General features: G+C 46.3%; 1 protein-coding gene across 4 annotated transcripts in view; it reads left to right on the top strand.

Moving 5' to 3' along the window:
* Window positions 1–20,115, top strand: part of SREBF2 (sterol regulatory element binding transcription factor 2) — an 80,305-nt gene that overhangs the window by 9,885 nt on the left and 50,305 nt on the right. For 3 of the 4 annotated variants that reach the window (XM_056523828.1, XM_056523827.1, XM_056523826.1), the window contains exons 2-4: window positions 4,007–4,387; window positions 7,395–7,603; window positions 15,653–15,799. In XM_056523828.1, coding sequence (XP_056379803.1) covers window positions 4,009–4,387; window positions 7,395–7,603; window positions 15,653–15,799 — 735 coding nt within the window. In that variant the 5' untranslated portion in view covers window positions 4,007–4,008. The remainder of the gene's footprint in view (window positions 1–4,006; window positions 4,388–7,394; window positions 7,604–15,652; window positions 15,800–20,115) is intronic. The other variant, XM_056523829.1, reaches the window with a different exon arrangement.

Raw genomic sequence — 20,115 nt, 5'->3', positions numbered from 1 at the left:
AGCCACACAAGGGGCCTGCGAGTCGCCAAGTGCACTCTGGCATTGCGGAGCAGCTGTGATGTCTGAGTATACGTCTGCTCCATGATGTCAGTGGACTCAACGACTAGCAGGCTCCCTGTGTGGTTGCTCGCAGCGGTGCATTGCCTCTGCGAGCAGGCCAGGTGTGGGCGAGGCAGGGGAAGGGGGGTGGGTGGCAACAGCTGGAGGCACAAAATGGGTCGGGTCACCAGCGGATCACGCTGCGGATCCTCTACGTGGGACCATACCCTAACAAGCCCCCTCCTCATGTAATTAGCTTACTACTGAGGTGACACTATAACAAACCTCCTCATGCTGCTGGCTGAGCGACTGGCGCCCCCCATGAAGAAGGCGCTCTAGGCGGCTGCCTATTTTGCTTATAGGCAGAGCCGGCCCTCTGTTGTTGGATGTGCAGTTCTAAAAGATGAAACATGTTAAAGTGTACCTGTCATTATTAAAAGATTGACATGTCCTAGGGACATTTGAAAAGTTTTGATCAGTCGGGGTTTGGGTGTTCAGACCCTTACCGATCACTAGGGTGACCCCCTGTGTGCTATTCTACTTTATTTTTTTATTTTTTATATATAAACTACTGCACCCATTTAAATCTTTCATTTGTCCAAAAATGTTCAACCAATAACTACATTGCAGAACGGCAGCGATGTGTGGTGAACAGCTGGCAAAGCTTTCTCTCTGCTATATTTGGAGATCTGTAAACAGAAAGCAATGATTCAGACACTAAATGTGAACACGCCTTGAGGATTCATGACCTGGTCACTACTTGCTTATATGATGTGCATCCTGTCTGATGTAATGGATGAAGATATTGCTGCTGCAGGGAGATACATGTTTTATTTATCTGTGATAGGAAAGTATATAGTACAGTGAGTCTTTCTTTCTTGCCACTGCGCTGGTGCAGGGCTTGAGAAATTCCCTCCATGATGTCTAAGAAAGTTCTATCTGTAACTGTATTGTTTTATGCCTAGAATTAAAGGTCTTTACTCTGGAAATAATGCATTATGAATCTGAGAATTAGCAGGTGTATTTTATTGCTGGTGAGGCTGCTGTGTTGTAGTTTTGCCACAGCTGGAGGCACCCTGGTTGGGAAACACTGGGTTATGAACTGCATTACAGTGTTCCTATTGTTTCAAAAGTTTAATGACCTGCCTGGTTTTGTTAGTTTAACCCTGGAGACAAGGTGGTGCTCTTACTGCTGTTGTTTAGCCACCTCTGTTTTCCATTCTTTTAATTTCAGGGGTCAGGACCAGAGCTGGGCTGTTGGCCAGATAAGTAAAGCCCTACTGGCAAGTCATAGCACAGCACCTACTCCTCTTTGCTACACCACAACTTAGTGCTAGTGGAAGTGCACTGAACAGGCTTGTACTTTGCTGGAGAATGATTCACCTAGTACACATATATAAAGCATGAGGGGGAAGGGGTTACTGATGCTTTGGCATCAATATGAGAAGAAATGAACAGCAGCATAGCAAGGAAGGGGTTACACTAAGCACTGAACTGCTGCTATTTATGATGACAAGCCTGCTGACTAAAGGGAGAGGAAGATTACATCTTGCAGGCAGCACTGTGTACATACAAGGCTGCCTTCGGCAATCTCCGGCTCTGCCATAGCGCTTCGTGCTGTGGTCAACATGCCCCCTTCCCGCGTATTCGTATTCCCATCAGAAATTATCCGTGGGGGGCACAAAGTTCTGCCCCAACATTTTAGTGATCAGTGAAAGATTCATCCCCCCCGAACCCTGATTCTGCAAAACTTCTGACATGTTACTTATAATGGGTGCCCTTTAAGATAAAACAATGACCCAGATTTATCCGTGCGGTCTAAGCCCTATTCACGTGCCAGCATTTGGATAGGGGATAAGTTTGAGATAGCAGGGGGTCCGACCGCTGGGGCAGGTCTCCGCCCCCTCCCTCAGTATGCTATCTGCTCACATCTCCCCTAGCATTAGCAAAACCACAACTCCCAGCTTGTCCTCACTGACAGTAGCGGGACACAGGCTGACAGTGGGAGGATTTTTCCTCCAGTGGTGAGCCCTGCGCTCACAGCTGTCAAGGAAGTGTGTCCATGACACAGGTGATGATGCATGGACACAGCAGGACTAATATGTGTCCAAGCAGGCAGGGGGGGGGGGGGGCAGTTGTTTGACTGGCCTTTTCAGTATGAAATACTGAAACATTTCTTATGAAAGCAATTGCAAAACCTATTGGTTATACATGCTTTACATTTAACCCCTATCCTGTAAATAGGGGATACATTTTCCTAAACTGGAGGACCCCTTTAATGAACAAGCAGGAAAGATGTCTGAGGATTTGTTTCACCCTCACCCACATTGATAAATTCCCCCCTATTGGGAGCACGTTGCTGAAAGTTCATTGTGAACTGGAGCTGAGAATAATAAGACTTATGTTCCCTTAGTCCTGGAGATGTTCTGTTGCTTCTTGTTCCTAGAAAGCAGTGTGCTGGGATGAAGTGGTTCATCTCCTATATGCATCTATTTTCATCTGTTGCCTGATACCAGCCCTTGGGGCATGCTGGGAGTTGTAGTTGTACAACTACTAGGAGAACCACAGGCTGCAGATAACTTCCTTATACTATTGTGTTTTCTGACTGTGGAAAATCCCGTTTATGACAAGTCATGGCTAAAAACAACAAGTTGTCACATACATAAGCGGCAGCAACCCATGGCCCCATTCCTGTGTTTGGCTAGGCTGGGTTCACACTACGTTTTAAGCAATATGGGACTGTATAGGGCTGGGGGGGGGGGGAGCTAACACCGGGCACTCCCGTATCCCAGCCGCATCCGGCCTGTATGTAATGCATTTCAATGAGCCGACTGGAGTCAAACGCTGACTCTGGTTGGCTCATTTTTGCGCCGTGTGACCAAAGTCAGCGTCTGACTCTGGTTGGCTCATTGAAATGCATTACATACAGATGCGACTGGGATACAGGAGAGCCAGGTTTTTGCTCCCCCCAGCCGTATGCGGTCCTGTATTGCTAAAAACGTGATGTGAAAAAGCCCTTACTTAGATGCAGCAATGAGGTGCTATAAATGACACCCGAATGTACCAGCCAATCCATGATCATAGCCTTGATGCGCCGAATAAACATAACCACCTTGGTCAGTGAGCACACTTCTATCCTGCCCCATAATTTTATTTTTGTCATACAAATGCAGATTGTTCAACATAACAGAAATAGATGAGAGGGATCACCATGTCAGTAATAAAAATAATGATATAAATAATCTAAATATATTTTGACATTATTCTTCCAAGCACATAGAAGATTGAGAGCACTAGCCATCATGAGGGGGTCTCATAGACAGGCTTTCGTGTTCATGAATGACGCAACGCCAAGCTGGCGATCATGGGGGGGGCGGGGGTCTCCCAGTGGCCAGACCTCCCCGCACGCAATCAGATATGTTATCCTCTATCCTTTACATAGGGGATAACATTTCTAGGGGAAGAGTTCCTCTTTAACTGGACCCTTAAAATGCCTAGTGACTAGGATTTATATTGACTTTGGCTTTTAATAATTGGGAGGTTCGTGGAGTGACGGCTTTGCACTCCAGTGGGCGGTCCTAATAAGTGATTGACAGTGCAAACCTACGGCTGTCAATCACTGAGAGACCGCCCACTGGACTCCTAATCCCAGAATGAGCAGAGATTTCAATAAGTAATTCATAAATTGTGCTCAGTATTTTCTTACAGAACTATATAAAGTTGTATAACATGGTGGCAGTACATTTAACAGAATTTGCATATTCTTTCATCCCAGATATCTTCCATGAGCATTTATATCTAGACCTACGGTTCATGCTGAGTTTTTAAAATAAAACCTGAAACAGATTTACAACATTTAACACTCATAATTTGCATAATGTATAGAACCCCTGATATTCTGTGTGTAATTTTTTTGTTTATTTCTTTAGTACATAAAAGTAAAAGCCTTGTATCTTTTTCCTTGTAGAAATGCTTCAGTTTGTCAGTAACCAGGTGGGAGAATTTCCGGACCTGTTTGAGGATCAGTTATGTTCCACCTACCAAGGAAACGCTGCAATGGACACCAGTTTACCCAAGACGTACAGCCAGCCCCAGCCTCAGACCTACCAGACCCCAGCACCACCGCCCCAGACCCCACAGGCTGTAGCACCTGTGAAGAGTTCAGTGCAGAGCGCCCCTCAGAGGAGCACACCCGTTCTTCAGCCTCGCCCTGTCATCCAGTCCCCTCCACAACATCAGCTGCAGCAGCAGACGGTGATGCTGGCCCAAAATTTTAGCACGGCCCCCCAGACTCGTTTTATACAGCAACCACTCATCTACCAAAATGCCGGCACCACAAGTTTTCAAGGTAAGATTTGGGATATGCATATTTATCGTCATGTGATACACTGGTAGACTGATACAGTAATGCCTCATGTAGCCATGGTTATCTTGAATGTATTGTGTAATTTAGAGGTACTGTAATGTTTAAAATTAGTTTGATGTAACTTCTTAGGATAACTTATCTCAACTTCAGAAGTTAAAGGGGTACTGCAGTTGTTTTTTTTAAATCAACTGGTGCCAGAAAGTTAAACAGGTTTGTAAATTACTTCTATAAAAAAATCTTAATCCTTCCAGTACTTATTAGCTGCTGAATACTACAGAGGAAATTCTTTTCTTTTTGGAACACAGAGCTCTCTGCTGAATCACGAGCACAGTGCTCCCTGCTGACATATCTGTCCATTTTAAGAACTGTCCAGAGTAGGAGAAAATCCCCATAGCAAACACATGCTGCTCTGGACGGTTCCTAAAATGGACAGAGATGTCAGCAGAGAGCTCTGTGTTCCAAAAAGAAAACCATTTCCTCTGTAGTATTCAGCAGCTAATAAGTACTGGAAGGATTAAGATTGTTTAATAGAAGTAATTTACAAATCTAATAGTAAAAAGTTGCCCGGACCTTCTAAGTGAGTAAATAATGGTATGGATATTAAATGAGAAAATATTAAATGAATGATTGTCTGGATCGTGCTTCAATGATAATAATATAAACAATTTATTAAAATAAGATAAATAGACTGTAGTTAGTTACTTCTCACAGGGCCCATGTGAGAAGAACATATACAATAAAAACAACCTTTAGGTAATAATGTACATGAAAATGTGAAATGACAATAATACCAAAAATTAAAATAATGTTAATGGCATAATAATATCACTGGCATATAGTGAGTGCAGCTGGTATTTAACCGCTGATATCTAGGCACCCACTGCGCAGTATGTAAAATGTAGCTGAGGGTGCCTGTATAATAGTTTCCCTCATATTATACAGGCACCCTCAGCTACATTTTACATATTGCGCAGTGGGTGCCTAGATATCAGCGGTTAAATACCAGCTGCACTCACTATATGCCAGTGATATTATTATGCCATTAACATTAACATTATTTTAATTTTTGGTATTATTGTCATTTCACATGTTCATGTACATTATTACCTAAAGGTTGTTTTTATTGTATATGTTCTTCTCACATGGGCCCTGTGAGAAGTAACTAACTACAGTCTATTTATCCTATTTTAATAAATTGTTTATATTAGTATCATTGAAGCACGATCCAGACAATCATTCATTTAATATTTTCTCATTTAATATCCATACCATTATTTACTCACTTAGAAGGTCTGGGCAACTTTTTACTATTGGCTTTTCTTTTTGTGCAATTAGGGTATAGTTGCATGCCCTAGCTTGACCACAGTGTGTACTATTATTGTGAGCTGCACATACACCCCTTTTTTCTTTTTAATTTACAAATCTGTTTACCTTTTCTGGCACCAGTTGATAAAAATAAATAAATAAAATAAAATCCACCAGAGTACCCCTTTAAGTACAATATCTTAACACACCAGGAATCAAGATGAAACTGGCTACATCTGTATATCAGATGACAGAGTTGTGTGTGGTGGTAACTATCAGCTACTATTCAGCCTTCACTCCATTAAAGGGGTACTAAAGCATTTTTTTTTTTAATCAACTGGTGCCAGAAAGTTAAACAGATTTGTAAATTACTTCTATTAAAAAATCTTTACCCTTCCAGTACTTAATAGCAGCTATATACTACAGAGGGAATTCTTTTCTTTTTGAATTTCTTTTTTGTCTTGTCCACAGTGCTCTCTGCTGACACCTGATGCCCGTATCAGGAACTGTCCAGAGCAGGAGAAAATCCCCATTGCAAACATATGCTGCTCTGGACAGTTTCTAAAACGGACAGAGGTGTCAGCAGAGAACACTGTGGACAAGACAAAAAAGAAATTCAAAAAGAAAATAATTTCCTCTGTAGCATACAGCTGCTAAAGAGTAAAGATTGTTTTAATATAAGTCCTTTACAAATCTGTTTAACTTTCTGGCACTAGTTGATTTAAAAAAATTAAATAAATAAATAAATAAATAAATAAATGGTGCACCACCACATTATGGGTGTCAGGTCCGAGCATTCCTAGATGAACAGTTTCCTGGAAAGTGGATTAGTCGTCGTGGGCCAGTTGAATGGCCCCCAAGGTCTCCCGATCTGACCCCCTTAGACTTTTATCTTTGGGGTCATCTGAAGGCAATTGTCTATGCTGTGAAGATACGAGATGTGCAGCACCTGAAACTACGGATACTGGAAGCCTGTGCTAACATTTCTCCTGCGGTGTATATGGTAGTATATAGCAGTGTGTACGGATACTGGAAGCCTGTGCTAGCATTTCTCCTGCAGTGTTGCTATCAGTGTGTGAAGAGTTGGAGAAGAGGGTTGCATTGACAATCCAACACAATGGGCAGCACATTGAACACATTTTTACAAGTGGTCAGAAACTTGTAAATAACTCATGAAAGAATAAAGTTACTTTAAAACCAAGCACATCATTGTTTTTCTTGTGAAATTCCCAATAAGTTTGATGTTTCACATGACCCTCTTCCTATTGAAAAAACAAAAGTTGAATTCAAAATGGCCAACTTCAAAATGGCCGCCATGGTCACCACCCATCTTGAAAAGTTTCCCCCCCTCACATATACTAATGTGCCACAAACAGGAAGTTAATTTCACCAACCATTCCCATTTTATGAATATAAATGGCCCACCCTGTACTTTGCTATCTTTTGGCAGTCCCATAGTGAGTAGATGGAGTGGTAGAGTTGGTGAGCTTCCTCCCTATTCATTTGGGCACAAGGCACACCACTTCTCTTGTTATGAGGGGTCCCAGCAGGCGCACTTATTATCTATCCTGTTTATAGGCAATCATTTTAATCTTGGGATAATGCTTTTATCTGTCAGGTATGTTATGATTTATCAGTGTAACCTTAACCTCCATCTCAGTGTTTATTTTGATGTTTTTTTTAGTGCTGCAGCCCCAAGTTCAAAGTTTGATGACCACACAGCAGATGCAACCAGTGACCATGCAGCAGGTACAGACAGTCCAAGCCCAGAGGGTACTCACACAGACCGCCAATGGGACCATTCAGACTCTTAGTCCTGCCACACAAGGAACAATCCAGACGCTGACTCCAGCTACTGTCCAGGCTGTTACACCACAAGTGCAGCAAGTTCCAGTAAATGTCTCAGTTTTTGAGTATATTTGCTAGTAACAAGATGTTGTTGGTGCCATAAGACATTATTATATTCTACAGTGTTTGTAGAAGCTGAGGACTTTTCCGAGGGGCACATTAAAAAACCTTAAACCATTTAAAAAAAAGATGGGATAAGTCTTAAAAAATGCCCATGTGCCCTTTTAGTCTTCAACATCTAGCTTATAGATCTGCATTTTGCTAAGGATCTAAGCGGATGTTGACAGAATGCTTGCACCATATGGCTATGTCACAGTATGACCTTGTCAGATGTCTTCAAAACTGGATGTATGCTATCAGCAGCTTAGAGCTTGCTAACCTACAAATAAGGCTAATAGGGCACGGTACTGGGATTAAAGGATAGGCGAAAACATGTCTGATCGCCGGGTCCAGCTGCTGGGGACCCCTGCGATCTCTGTTGCGGCATCCCAGTCATCTGGTGCACAGAGCAAACTTCACTCCTTGCCGGATGACTGGCTGGCACGCCTCCTCCATTTATGTTTTTAGGAGGAGGCGTGATGTCTCCTATGAGGAAGAAGATTTTACCATATATAACTTGTTGCCATGTGTTATATATGGTAAACTATCTTGACAGGTTCCCTTTAAGCACTGTACAGTGCCCTGTTGGCTTATATCAATGCTCTAATATGCATATTTATATTTATAAACAGCGTTTCTCTATCGGCTCCATTGGGGGACACAGACCGTGAGTGTATCTTGCTGTCTCTAGGAGGTGTGACACTATGGTAATAAAAAAAGTCAGCTCCTCCCAGCAAGATATACCCGCCTTCAGGCTCTGAGCTAGTCAGTTTAAGCTTAGTTTCTGAGGAGGTGGACGTGGTCTGGGTTGCTCCAGACCAGGTCTTCTGATTTTTTGTTTTCCTAGTTAGGGACGTGTTAGTTTTTTATTCCTTTTTCTTTTCTGTTTTCAGGTGGGGACTCAGGGACTGCGGTTCCCTGTTTCCCCATTGCGAGTAAGGGGGCACAGACATTGCGTATATGCGCTGTTAACCCCCCCCCCCCCTCACCAACGGTCAGCGCCTGGGTGGTACCTCATGGGTTCGGGTCCCCCTATGTCTCTGCTCGCCTCGCTCGCGCATAACAGCCAGGCGTGATGCAGGGACCATAAGCTGGCTGAAGACTTCACTGAAGACTCCATTAGGTAAGTTCTTCTGACTGAGGTAAGTACCTTTTTCCATAGGTGCAGCCTCGCAACCTCTGGAGACCCCCTGTTTTGGCCCACCTCAGTTTTTGGGGCTTTTTTAACAGGGGCTGCATTTGCTGGGGGCATATATTATTCCTTTATTGTGTGTGTGTGTGGTGTGTGTTTTGGACACTACTGAGCGCCTCATATGCGGCTGTCAACCGCAGCGCTTTTTTCTGCTCGAGCGCTTTCAGCGCCGGCTTATTTTTCTCTTCACAGCGCCTTATACGTGGCTGCAGCCGCGGCACTGTTATGAGCTGGGCGCTTCAGCGCCGGCTCAGTTGTACTTCATTTCGCCGGCAGGGGCTGCCGGAGCTCTGGCCGCCCGCTCCGTTCCCCCGAGCGCATTTACAGTTATATGGGCGCTCGGGACAAGGAGCGGGCGCCATGACACTTCTTCCCCGATGCTGTAGCTCCGCCCACTGACTGGGGGGAGCTCTCAGAGGCGCGAAGCAGCGCCCAATCAGCGCCGTGGGCGCGATTTTCTGTGTTTAGGGGTCAGTTACTTCGTGCTAGGAACGCCCCTCCCTCCCTATTGGCTGGCCTTATTAGTCTACCTGCTTCACGGAGCAATGTCTCCTCACTGCAGCTGTAAGGGAAACAGATCTGGGTGAGAAAGTGCCTGTCTTCTCCTATTTAACCCTTTATGTCCATACCCAGGGCTGTTCATCCCTCTAAACAGAAACCTGGGAATTTAGTGACTTACTATACCTGTAAGCACTGTAATACCTAGATGCCTGGCTCCGCTGAGCCCGCTGGCTCTGCATGCTCCTTTGCTCCCCCAGACCCCCTGGTGCCCCCTGATGCCCCTTCGGTCCAGTGGGTTCAGCCGCTCCTCCAGCCTGGGTTTCTTCCCCGACCCAGTGTATGGCTGACTTGTCCCAAGTGTCCCGTTCGATGGCTGAGGCCTTCCGCGAACTGGCCGCTTTGAAGGGGTCATCCCGGAACAGGACCTCTGAGAGGGCCCGCTCTTCGTCCCCTCGTACCTCACGCTCTCACAAGCGTGCTAGGGGTGCCTCGTCTGACCCTTCCATTGAGTCTTCGGATAGATGTGGGCGTTCCCCTCGCGGGTCCCGCCCCTCCCTATCATCTGGGCACAAACGTCGCTCCTCTAGAGGACGTTCTCGGAGTTGCCGCTCTGCCACGCCAGAGCCGTGTACCGGTCTGGATCGCCCTCTACAAGACTGCTTCTACTTATTCACATGCCCCTGGTGAACTAGTGGACGAGGCTTCCGAAACGGCATCTGACACACAGGACCGATCGGACTCAATTTCTATGGTGATCTCATTGGTGACAGCCATAAGAGACACCTTTACCTTGGAGGACCCAGGATCTTCGGATGTCTATCCAGAAGTATCCTTTCATCGTACTAAGTCAGCACCTAAAAGGTTCAGCTCTCTTGCTGACTTTGATGACATTCTGGAATCCGCATGGAAACATCCAGACAAGAGATTCCCTGGATTCAAGACAATTCAAGAGCGTGACCCATTTAACAAGGACCTTGTCGCTAAGGTGGCTTCCCCTCCCTCTGTGGATCCACCAATCTCCCGGATCTCTAGGGCGACTACACTGCCAATGGCAGATGCCGCTGCCATCATGGATCCCGCGGACAAAAAGGTAGAATCTTCAGCGAAGTTCGCTTCTGAAGCATCTGGCTCTTCTCTTATTCCCATCTTTGCCTCGTCATGGGTGTTCAAGGCCCTGTCGAAGTGGTGCCAAAAGCTCTAGCAGGATATCTTAGCAGGACCCCCTCCCCCCCCCCCCCAAGAGGATCTATCTGCTCTGGCTCTCCAATGCGCTAAAGCTGATGACTTCTGTGTGCAGATTCCATGCAGTCAGCCCGCTGTTCTGTCTTTGCCGTGGGTCACCTAGCGGCCCTCCACCGCTCTATGTGGCTTAAAGCTTGGAATACGGATGCCGCTTCCAAAGGTCTCTTATTGAGCTTTCCCTTACGGGCGGCAGTCTTTTTGGCAAACGCCTTGATGAGATTCTCTCTGAGGCAATGGGAGGTAGGAGTTCCTTGTTACCTCACACTAAGGCTCGCCCTACTTCCCAAAGGAAGTCCTTTTCCTTTTGGTCCTTCAGACCTCTGGCCCCAGTAATGGGTCCGGGCAGGCGCCCTCGCGGGACAAGAAGGGCTCCCTCGTTCTGGGCACGCCGTCTTGGAAGTCGAACTCCAACCGCCCAAACCGGACAACCGCAACCTCACTTCTGCATGAAGTGAGGCCCCCACCCGCGGTTTCTTTTCGGGAGGAGGTCATCTCTTATTTTTTCCGAGACATCTGGATCTCACACATTCAGGACCCTTGGGTCAGGGACATGGTGTCCAACGGTTGGCGGATGGAATTCGCCTCCCTTCTGAGGGATCGCTTCTTTCGATCCCGGGTCCCCCGTCTCCTCCTCTGGCGAAGCAATTTCGGGTGGTTCCCCAGTCTTTGCTTCTCCAGGGGGTTATCGTTCCCGCCCCTCTGGGGGAAAGTTTTTGGGGTTTCTATTCAAATCTTTTTGTGGTCCCCAAGAAGGACTGTTCTGTGCGACCAATCCTAGACCTCTAGCGTCTCAACTAGAGATGAGCGAACTTACAGTAAATTCGATTCGTCACAAACTTCTCGGCTCGGCAGTTGATGACTTTTCCTGCATAAATTAGTTCAGCTTTCAGGTGCTCCGGTGGGCTGGAAAAGGTGGATACATTCCTAGGAAAGAGTCTCCTAGGACTGTATCCACCTTTTCCAGCCCACCGGAGCACCTGAAAGCTGAACTAATTTATGCAGGAAAAGTCATCAACTGCCGAGCCGAGAAGTTTGTGACGAATCGAATTTACTGTAAGTTCTGCTCTCTAGTCTCAACCGTCTCCTTCTCATCCGACACTTCCGAATGGAATCCCTCCGCTCGGTGGTGGCGTCCCTGGAACAAGGGGAGTTCCTTCATCGGTGGACATCAGGGATGCCTACCTCCATGTGCCAATATTTCCGGGCCATCATTGGTACCTCTGCTTGCGGTTCCGGAGGGGCATTTTTAATTCGTAGCCCTCCCCTTTGGTCTAGCCGGCTCCTCGGGTCTTTACAGATCCTTGCGCCAGTGATGGGCTTGTTACGGTCGAGGGGTATCTCGGTGATACCCTATCTGGACGACCTCATCAAGGCTCCAACCAGAGCCCAGACTCTGGAGAATCTGGACGTCACTCTCCGCACCCTGATTCTCTCGGGGGGATGGTCAACCGGGACGAGTCAGTCCTCCTTCCTACCCAGTCTAACCGTTCTGGAATTTCGATTCGTCCGGCCTCTGCCCGAATTTGTCTTCCGCCGGACAAACGCCTGGTGCTCCGGGCGGGGGTCCGCTCCATTCGGACCCAGGTATCAGTCTCCATCGGCACTTGTATGGAAGTCCTGGGTCAGATGGTGGCAACTATGGAGGCCGTACCCTTTGCCGTTTTTTCTTACCGCCCCCGTCAACTGGCGATTCTCTCTCGATGGCACAGGTCTCCTCTGTCCCTCGATCGTCGGATTGTTCTCCCGCTCAAGGTCCGTCCGTCTCTGCTCTGGTGGCTTTGCTCCTTTCTTCCCCTTCACTGTCAGGTTGTTACAGCGGATGCCGGTCTGTCGGGCTGGGGCGGCGTGTTCAGGGATTGGATGGTTCAGGCACTCTGGTCTCCTCCGGAGACCCTTCTTCTGATTAACATATTGGAATTATGGGCGATTCTTCTTTGTCTTCTTTGTCTTCTTCATTGGGAGTTACATCTTCAGTCCTGTCCTGTCCGCGTTCAGTTGGACAACGCCACGGCCGCGGCGTACATAAATTGATAGGGCGGCACTCGCAGCTCGGCAGCCTTGGCCGAGGTGACCAAGATTCTCCCCTGAGCGGAGAACAAGGTTCCGGCCTTTTCGGCAATTCACATGCCGGGAGTGCTCAACTGAGTAGCGGACTTCCTCAGTCGGTCCTCGCCCGCCCCGGCGAGTGGTCTCTTCATCCGGAGGTCTTCACGCAGCTGCGGCCTCTGGGGCATTCCGGACGTGGATCTCTTCGCGTTTCGGCACAATCGGAAAATTCTTCTGTTTGTGTCAGAGTCCGGGACCCTCAGGCTTTGGCCGTGGACGCCCTAGGGATTCCTTGGGCGGGGTTCGCCCTACCTTATCTGTTTCATCCTCTTCCCCTCCTTCCCAGGGTGCTGAGGAAGCTCGAGGCAGAGGACGTCTCCGCCATTCTGGTAGCTCCAGATGGGCCCCGAAGGTCGTGGTAACGCCGACATAGTCAAGCTCCAGTCGACACTCTTCTGCGCCTTTCGCACCTGGACCTACTACCTCAGGGTCCTCTTTGCCACCCCAATTTACAGTCTCTGTATTTGACGGCGTGGCGGTTGAGACTGCGTTTTTGAGGTCCGCGGGTTCCCTTCCCCAGTCTTTCACACCATGCTCAAGGCTCGTAAGCCCTCCTCCGCAGGAACTTACCACCGTACTTGGTGGTCTTATTTTCGTTGGTGTGAAGCTCAGGACTTCTCCCCGGTGACCTTCTTGGTCCCCTGTCTTCTCTTTTTGCAGTCGGGGCTGTAACTGGGGTTGTCTCTCAGTTCTCTTAAAGGTCAGGTTTTGGTCCTTACTGTTCTTTTCCAGTGGCCCCTGGCTTCTAATCCTCATGTCTGGTCCTTCCTGCAAGGAGTGGCGCAATGTTCTCCTTAACGGTCACCTTCTCCCTCTTGGGACTTGAATTTGGTTCTGAGTGCCCTCCAGGGTGCACCCTTTGAGCCCCTTAGAGAGGTGTCTCTCCGCCTCCTTTCTTGGAAAGTGGCGTTTCTTGTGGCTATCACCTCCATCCGGAGGGTGTCCGAATTGGCAGATTTTCCTGCCGTTCTCCTTTTCTGGTGATCCAACTGGACAAGGTCGTTTTCCAGCCAGATCCTTCCTTTTTACCTAAGATGGGCTCGGCCTTTCATCTCAATGAGGACATTGTCCTCCCGTCCTTTTGTCCGGTTTCTTCTCATTCTAGGGAGCGCTTACTACGCAAGCTGGACGTAGTTTGAGCTGTTCGGTATTATCTCTCCTTCACTTTTTTGTTTCGTCCTTACGGAAGGTCATCGCAAGGGACCACCTGCTTCCAAGGCTACCATTCTCGGTGGATCCGGTCTGCCGTTTCGGAAGCCTTCGCTGTATGGGGAAGGTTCCTCCTTTCAGGGTTGTGGCTCATTCCACACTTTCTGTTGGGGCATCCTTGGCTCTCCAGAGTAGAGCCTCGGCCTCGCAGATTGCAAGGCGGCTACCTGGTTGCCTTTGCATACTTTTCAAGGTTTTTTACCGAGTTGATACTTTCGCATCGGCTGATGCTAGTCTGGGCCGTAAAGTGTGGCAGGCGGCAGTGGAACGGCCGTCTGCCTGATTACTTATCTGCCCACCTAAGGGACTGCTTTGGTACGTCCCACGGTCTGTGTCCCCCAATGGAGCCGATAGAGAAAAGGAGATTTTTTTTAACACTTACCGTAGAATCTCTTTCTCGAAGGATCCATTGGGGGACACAGCTCCCGCCCTTTTTGTTTTTTTTTCGTTTGGTTCTCGGTCCGAGGGTGTGTATAGTTATGTTTTTTCTTCTGGCTCTCGGACAGTTTTGGGGTCTTTCTCTGACCTCTTGGTCTCCTCCTATTGCTCTGGAACTTAAACTGACTAGCTCAGAGCCTGAAGGCGGGTATATCCTGCTGGGAAGAGCTGACTTTTTTTATTACCATAGTGTCACACCTCCTAGAGACAGCAAGATACACCCACGGTCTGTGTCCCCCAATGGATCCTTCGAGAAAGAGATTTTACGGTAAGTGTTAAAAAATCTCTTTTTTTTTTAAATAAATGGTGCACAGGACCCACTTAAATGTAAAATGTTAATGACTGTACTGGGCCTTATTAGCGTACAGTATATTAGCAGCTTGTCATGCTCTATCCTGCTGATAGTTTCACTTTAAATGAGTTGTCCCAGTCGGATATCCTTTCTCTAAACTAAGTTTCCCTGGCAATCTGCTTATTGCCATGAGTCTCTGCTGAACCCTTTCCAGCAACTGTATATGACATACAGTAATGATTGGGTTGGCTTAAAGGAAATCTGAAGTATATAACACTAATCCCCTATCCGCAGGATAGGGGATAAGTGTCTGATCGCGTGGGGTCTGACCGCTGGGACCCCCGCGATCTCCCGTACGGGGACCTGGTGTGAGGTGCACAACTGCGTCCTATGCAGTTCTGCGTTCGCTCCTCCCCTCAGCTGTTCTGAGATTTCCGAAGATACAGCGAGGGGAGGGGAAGGCAGAGCTTGGCAGGAAGCAACTCTGCACCTCCCTCAACCCCCGTACACAGCTCCCTCTATGCACCTCCCTCAGGAGGAGAGGAGAGCCGTAAATTTTTACAGCCCCAGACCCTCATCTCACGTGAAAATCTACGTCCCTCGTGGTGACAGGAGCGGGGCTGTGAAAATCAACGTCCCTAAATGGGGCTGTGAAAATCTACATCCCTCCTCCCCTCCTGAGGGAGGTGCTAGGAGGGAACGATGTACAGGGTGAGGGAGGTGCAGAGTTGCGTCCTGCCCAGCTCTGCATAGGACGCAGTTCTGCACCTCACACCATCATTATCGTGGCTGTGCATGGCTAATGCGTGTGTCATAGACCTCACTGAGGTCGATGGCACGCCGCCCCCTATACAGCTCTAGGGAAGAGGCCGGGATGCACAAACGCTATATCTCCCATAGAGATGCATGGAGGGGGAGTGTCAGTACAGGAAGTCGCGGGGGGTCCGAACGCTGGAACGGATAGTTATACACTGCTTGTTTACAGTTTGTAAATAATCTTTTCTTTTCCTTGCAGGTTCTGGTACAGCCTCAGATAATAAAGACCGAGTCCCTTGTCCTCACAGCACTAAAGGCAGACGGTAGTCCGGTCATGACTGCGGTACAGAATCCTGCCATTACAACGCTCACTACTCCTCTACAGACCACTGCTCTGCAAATGCCTGTAAGGCTTTTCTTGTTTGTTTAATGAATTTAAGTGTGACAAAGGGGCAAAGGTTAACTTTTTAACTCTAGACCTGTCATAGAAACCCTCGTGCAGCTACCCCACTTGATCTTTTAGCTTGTAGATCTCCACATCTCAGAACACCTCCTATGTTGATGCACCACTGACACCAACAGAGTAAGGAAGTTAAGAAATGTGAATTAACTCCTTCCGTAATAAGTTTTTAATCCTCCCCTTTTTCCTATTTAAAAAAAAAAATAATTTTTTAAAAAAATAAACGTGGTATCACCGCGTGTGCAAATGGCTAAACTAATAAATATATAACGTTAATCTGCACGGTCAATGGCGTATACATAAAAAAATACCAAAGTCCAAAATTGCGTATTTTTGGTAATTTTGTATACCCTTAAGAAATGTATAAAAAGTGATCAAAAAGTCCCATCAAAACAAAAATGGTACTGATAAAAACTACAGATCAAGGCGCAAAAAATGAGCCCTCATACCGCCCTGTATATACGGAAAAATAAAAAAAGTTATAGGGGTCAGAAGAGGACATTTTTAAATTTACTTATTTTCGTGCACAAAGTTATTATTTTTTAACAGAAGTAAAACAAAATCAAACCTATATAAGTAGGGTATCATTTTAATCATACATACCTACAGAATAAGGATGTTTAATTTTTACTGAAAAGTGCACTGCGTGGAAACAGAAGCTTAAAATTACAAAATGGTGGGGTTTTTTCTTGTTTAGTTTTTTCAATTTTGTCCCACAAATATTTTTTTTTAGTTTCGCTGTAGATGTTGTGGGGAAATGATTGATGTCATTACAAATAAAAATTGGTAGTGCATAAAACAAGCCCTCATATAGGTCTATAGGTGGAAAACTAAAAGCGTTATGATTTTTAGAAGATGAGGAGGAAAAAACAAAAGTGGAAAAAAGGGGTTAAAAGCATATTGTAATTTGTGTTTGTAGTTTTTGTGTATTTTACCTATATTGAAAATGGTGAATATCCACTCTACTTTTTATGGGTTTTAAAACGTAAATACATATTTTTTTTTAATTTTTTTTTGTGGATGAATGTAAAATTGTATTAACTTTGCAGGTAATGTAAATCTGCCATGTTTAAAATTAGGTTTTTTTCCTGGTTTTATGGTAGTATTAAATGAGGTTATAAACTGTTATATATGTTGTGTTTAGGTTCCCCACTGTGCTTAGAATATTTGTTTCCTGTCTGTGAATAGACACTTGTTTACAGTAATCCAGGTACATACCTAGATCTGCTATCAGAGTAGTGTATATAATGGCATCCAGCCAATGCTCTGAGAGATTCCCCTTGACTGTAATATTGATAGCTTGTCCTTGGGAAAGGCCGTCAATATCTGCATTACTGCCGTTCAGCTGATTGATCAGGCTGCGGCAACCCAGTGAGTGTCCTGTCCTCTTCTTTGTTTTGTTCTTTTGGTAGTGTATCTGTGTCGCTGTGATACCATGTACAGCAGCTACTAGAAGAACAGAGCTGTAATTGGCAAACAATGAAGCAATGTGTCGCTCAGATATTGTGTATCATTTTTTACATTTATTTTATTTATTATTTTAACTTATTTTATTTTATAGCTAGCTGAGTACTTGCCGTTGCCCGGTTTTTCCTACCTAACACTTGTGGGGGAGGAAAAGCAACAAAGGAGGAAGCATCCTCATGACCCGTCCTTATATCCCGTCCTCAGGTGGGGCTGAGTTGTGATGAAGATATTGTAAGGCTCCTTTCACACTACCATTGTCACCTGCTAGGTGACGTCCGTTATGAAGATAACGGGAGAAAAATTTGTTCATGCGCCGTCTTTTTCTCCCACTATCTTCAGTCACAATAACGGGAGTTATAATAGAGTTAGAGAAATCCCATTCAAGTGAATGGGATCCTCTTTGCCTGTTTTAACTCCCGCTAGGGATCGACCGATTATCGGTTTGGACGATATTATCGGCCGATAATCACGATTTTGGGCATTATCTGTATTGGCAATTACCTTGCCGATATTGCCCCGCCCCCACCGTGATAGGACTCAGGACCCCCGGACAGGCAGGGGGAGAGTAGAGGGAGAGTAGCGGATGAGTAGCGGGTGGCGGCGGCAGTCTATCGCACCGCAAATCAATGATCTGCAGCTGTGTCGCGGGGGGATAAATAGCCGATAACTTATACCGGAATATCGGTATAAGTTATCGGCTATCGGCCCTAACCTCCACCGATTATCGGTATCGGCCCTAAAAAAACAATATCGGTCGATCCCTAACTCCCGCTAGGCTCCGTTACAATAACGGACATTAATGGCAGACAAAAGCCATTAACGATACACAAAAAGGGTTGAAAATAAAAAGGGTGGTCGTGTCTTTGCAAGTTGGAGCATGGAGGGTGTGGCTTGCCAGCCAGACTGATGCACTCACCAGGAGATGCAGAGTAGAGCTTGTGGAGTAATGTACCGGAAGTCCTATATACTTGCATTTGGGGGGGGGGGGGGGGGGGGGGGGAAATCATCCTTCACATAAAGGGGGTAGGTTAGCTATATTGATCCTATCGAATGTTTTTACTGATAAACAATATGTGCCCAAGTATTATCCAAAATGTCTTCAGCCGTACGAAAGTTATGCTGGAACATACATTTCCCATAGATTTGCATGGGACTTTAAACAAAACTCCCAACCCTCGAAAATTGGGAGTAGGTTAGGGTTAAATTAACTATCCTTTATTTTTAGTATACATAGAAGTAATGTGACCAAGTATTATAACCTCTCCAGCTGTTTAGAAGTTATGCAGTAACATAATAGTTCCCATAGACTTGTATGGGACTTTATACAAAAACCCCGCCCCTGGGAAATGGGGGTGAGTAAGGGTTAAATTACTTATCCTATGTTTGTTGTTGACATATAAGTAACATGTACCAAGTTTCATGTTAATATCTTTAGCCGTTTGGATGTGATGCTGGAACATACACACATTGGGGGAGATTTATCAAAACCTGTCACGAAGAAAAGTTGACCAGTTGCCCATAGCAACCAATGAAAAGTGAAAGAAGCAATCTGATTGGTTGCCATGGTCAACTGGTCAACTTTTCCTTTCACAGGTTTTAATAGATCTCCCCCATTGAGTGTGTGTAAATATATATATATATATATATATATATATATATATATATGATAGAAAAATTGAAGCAGCACTCTCAGAGTTAAGGTAAATACGTGGGTGCAAGCGTCCTCAGGGACCCCGGTCCTGGGTCCAAAATTTCAGAAAGAAAGAAGCGGCCGCAGCACACCAGAGTATCCAAAAATGCAAAAAGTGATTTATTCCAGCTAAAAATAAGACAATGTTTCTGTGGTCTCACACTACCTTTCTAAAGTCCTAGAGAAGGGTGGTGTGAGACCACAGAAATGTTGTCTTATTTCTAGCTGGAATAAACCACTTTTTGCATTTCTGGATACTCTGGTGTGCTGCGGCCGCTTCTTTTTTTCTATGAAGGAGCGGCGAAGAGAGGGAGAGCTGGAGGGAGGGGGGATGAATATTCATAAGTGGGCGGCGCTGCGGACGGACGACGCTGACGTCATTGCAAGTTAAGCTACAGAAGCCCCGCCCGTGCCAGTTACAGCCAGATTTCCAGGGATAATAAAACTAAGATTGCGGGAGAAGTCCGGGCAGATCCGGCCAAGGTAGGGCTCATAGGAATCGGCGTCCCCCACACTATCCATCAGTACCTGTGGATAGTGCGGGAGCAAGTATGTGACAGTTTTCCTTTTTACCCTATATAAGGCTTGGCAAAGCGTTATATAGGGTAAAATCTTTATTTTCACCATTCCCGCGGGATGGTGAAGATATGAAGTTATAAACTAGTCACCACCGCGGCCGTAAATAATCACCTGGGCAGGGAGCTCTTCTCACCTACTCCCGTTCTTCGGCCGGCAGCGACGCCCCCTCCGCTTGATTGACGGGCCGCGTCATCGTTCCGCTCACTGATCAGACGGAGCAGAGTGATGACGCGGCCCATCAATCAAGCGGAGGGGGCGTCGCTGCCGGCCGAAGAACGGGAGTAGATGAGAAGAGCTCCCCGCCCAGGTGACTACTTACGGTCGCGGCGGTGACTAGTTTATAACTTCATATCTTCACCATCCCTGGGGGCAGGAGCGTCCCCCGGGAATGGTGAAAATAAAGATTTTACCCTATATAAAGCTTTGCCAAGCGTTATATAAGGTAAAATCTGATGATTGGTTCCCTTTAACAGCTGCACATATGTCTCTGAGAATTTGTTACAATGTATCAACCAGATCCTAAGAT

The sequence above is a fragment of the Hyla sarda genome, chromosome 6, assembly GCF_029499605.1.
Source record: "Hyla sarda isolate aHylSar1 chromosome 6, aHylSar1.hap1, whole genome shotgun sequence".
In the NCBI taxonomy this organism is placed as follows: domain Eukaryota; kingdom Metazoa; phylum Chordata; class Amphibia; order Anura; family Hylidae; genus Hyla; species Hyla sarda.
This window is presented reverse-complemented; position numbering and strand designations above follow the sequence as displayed.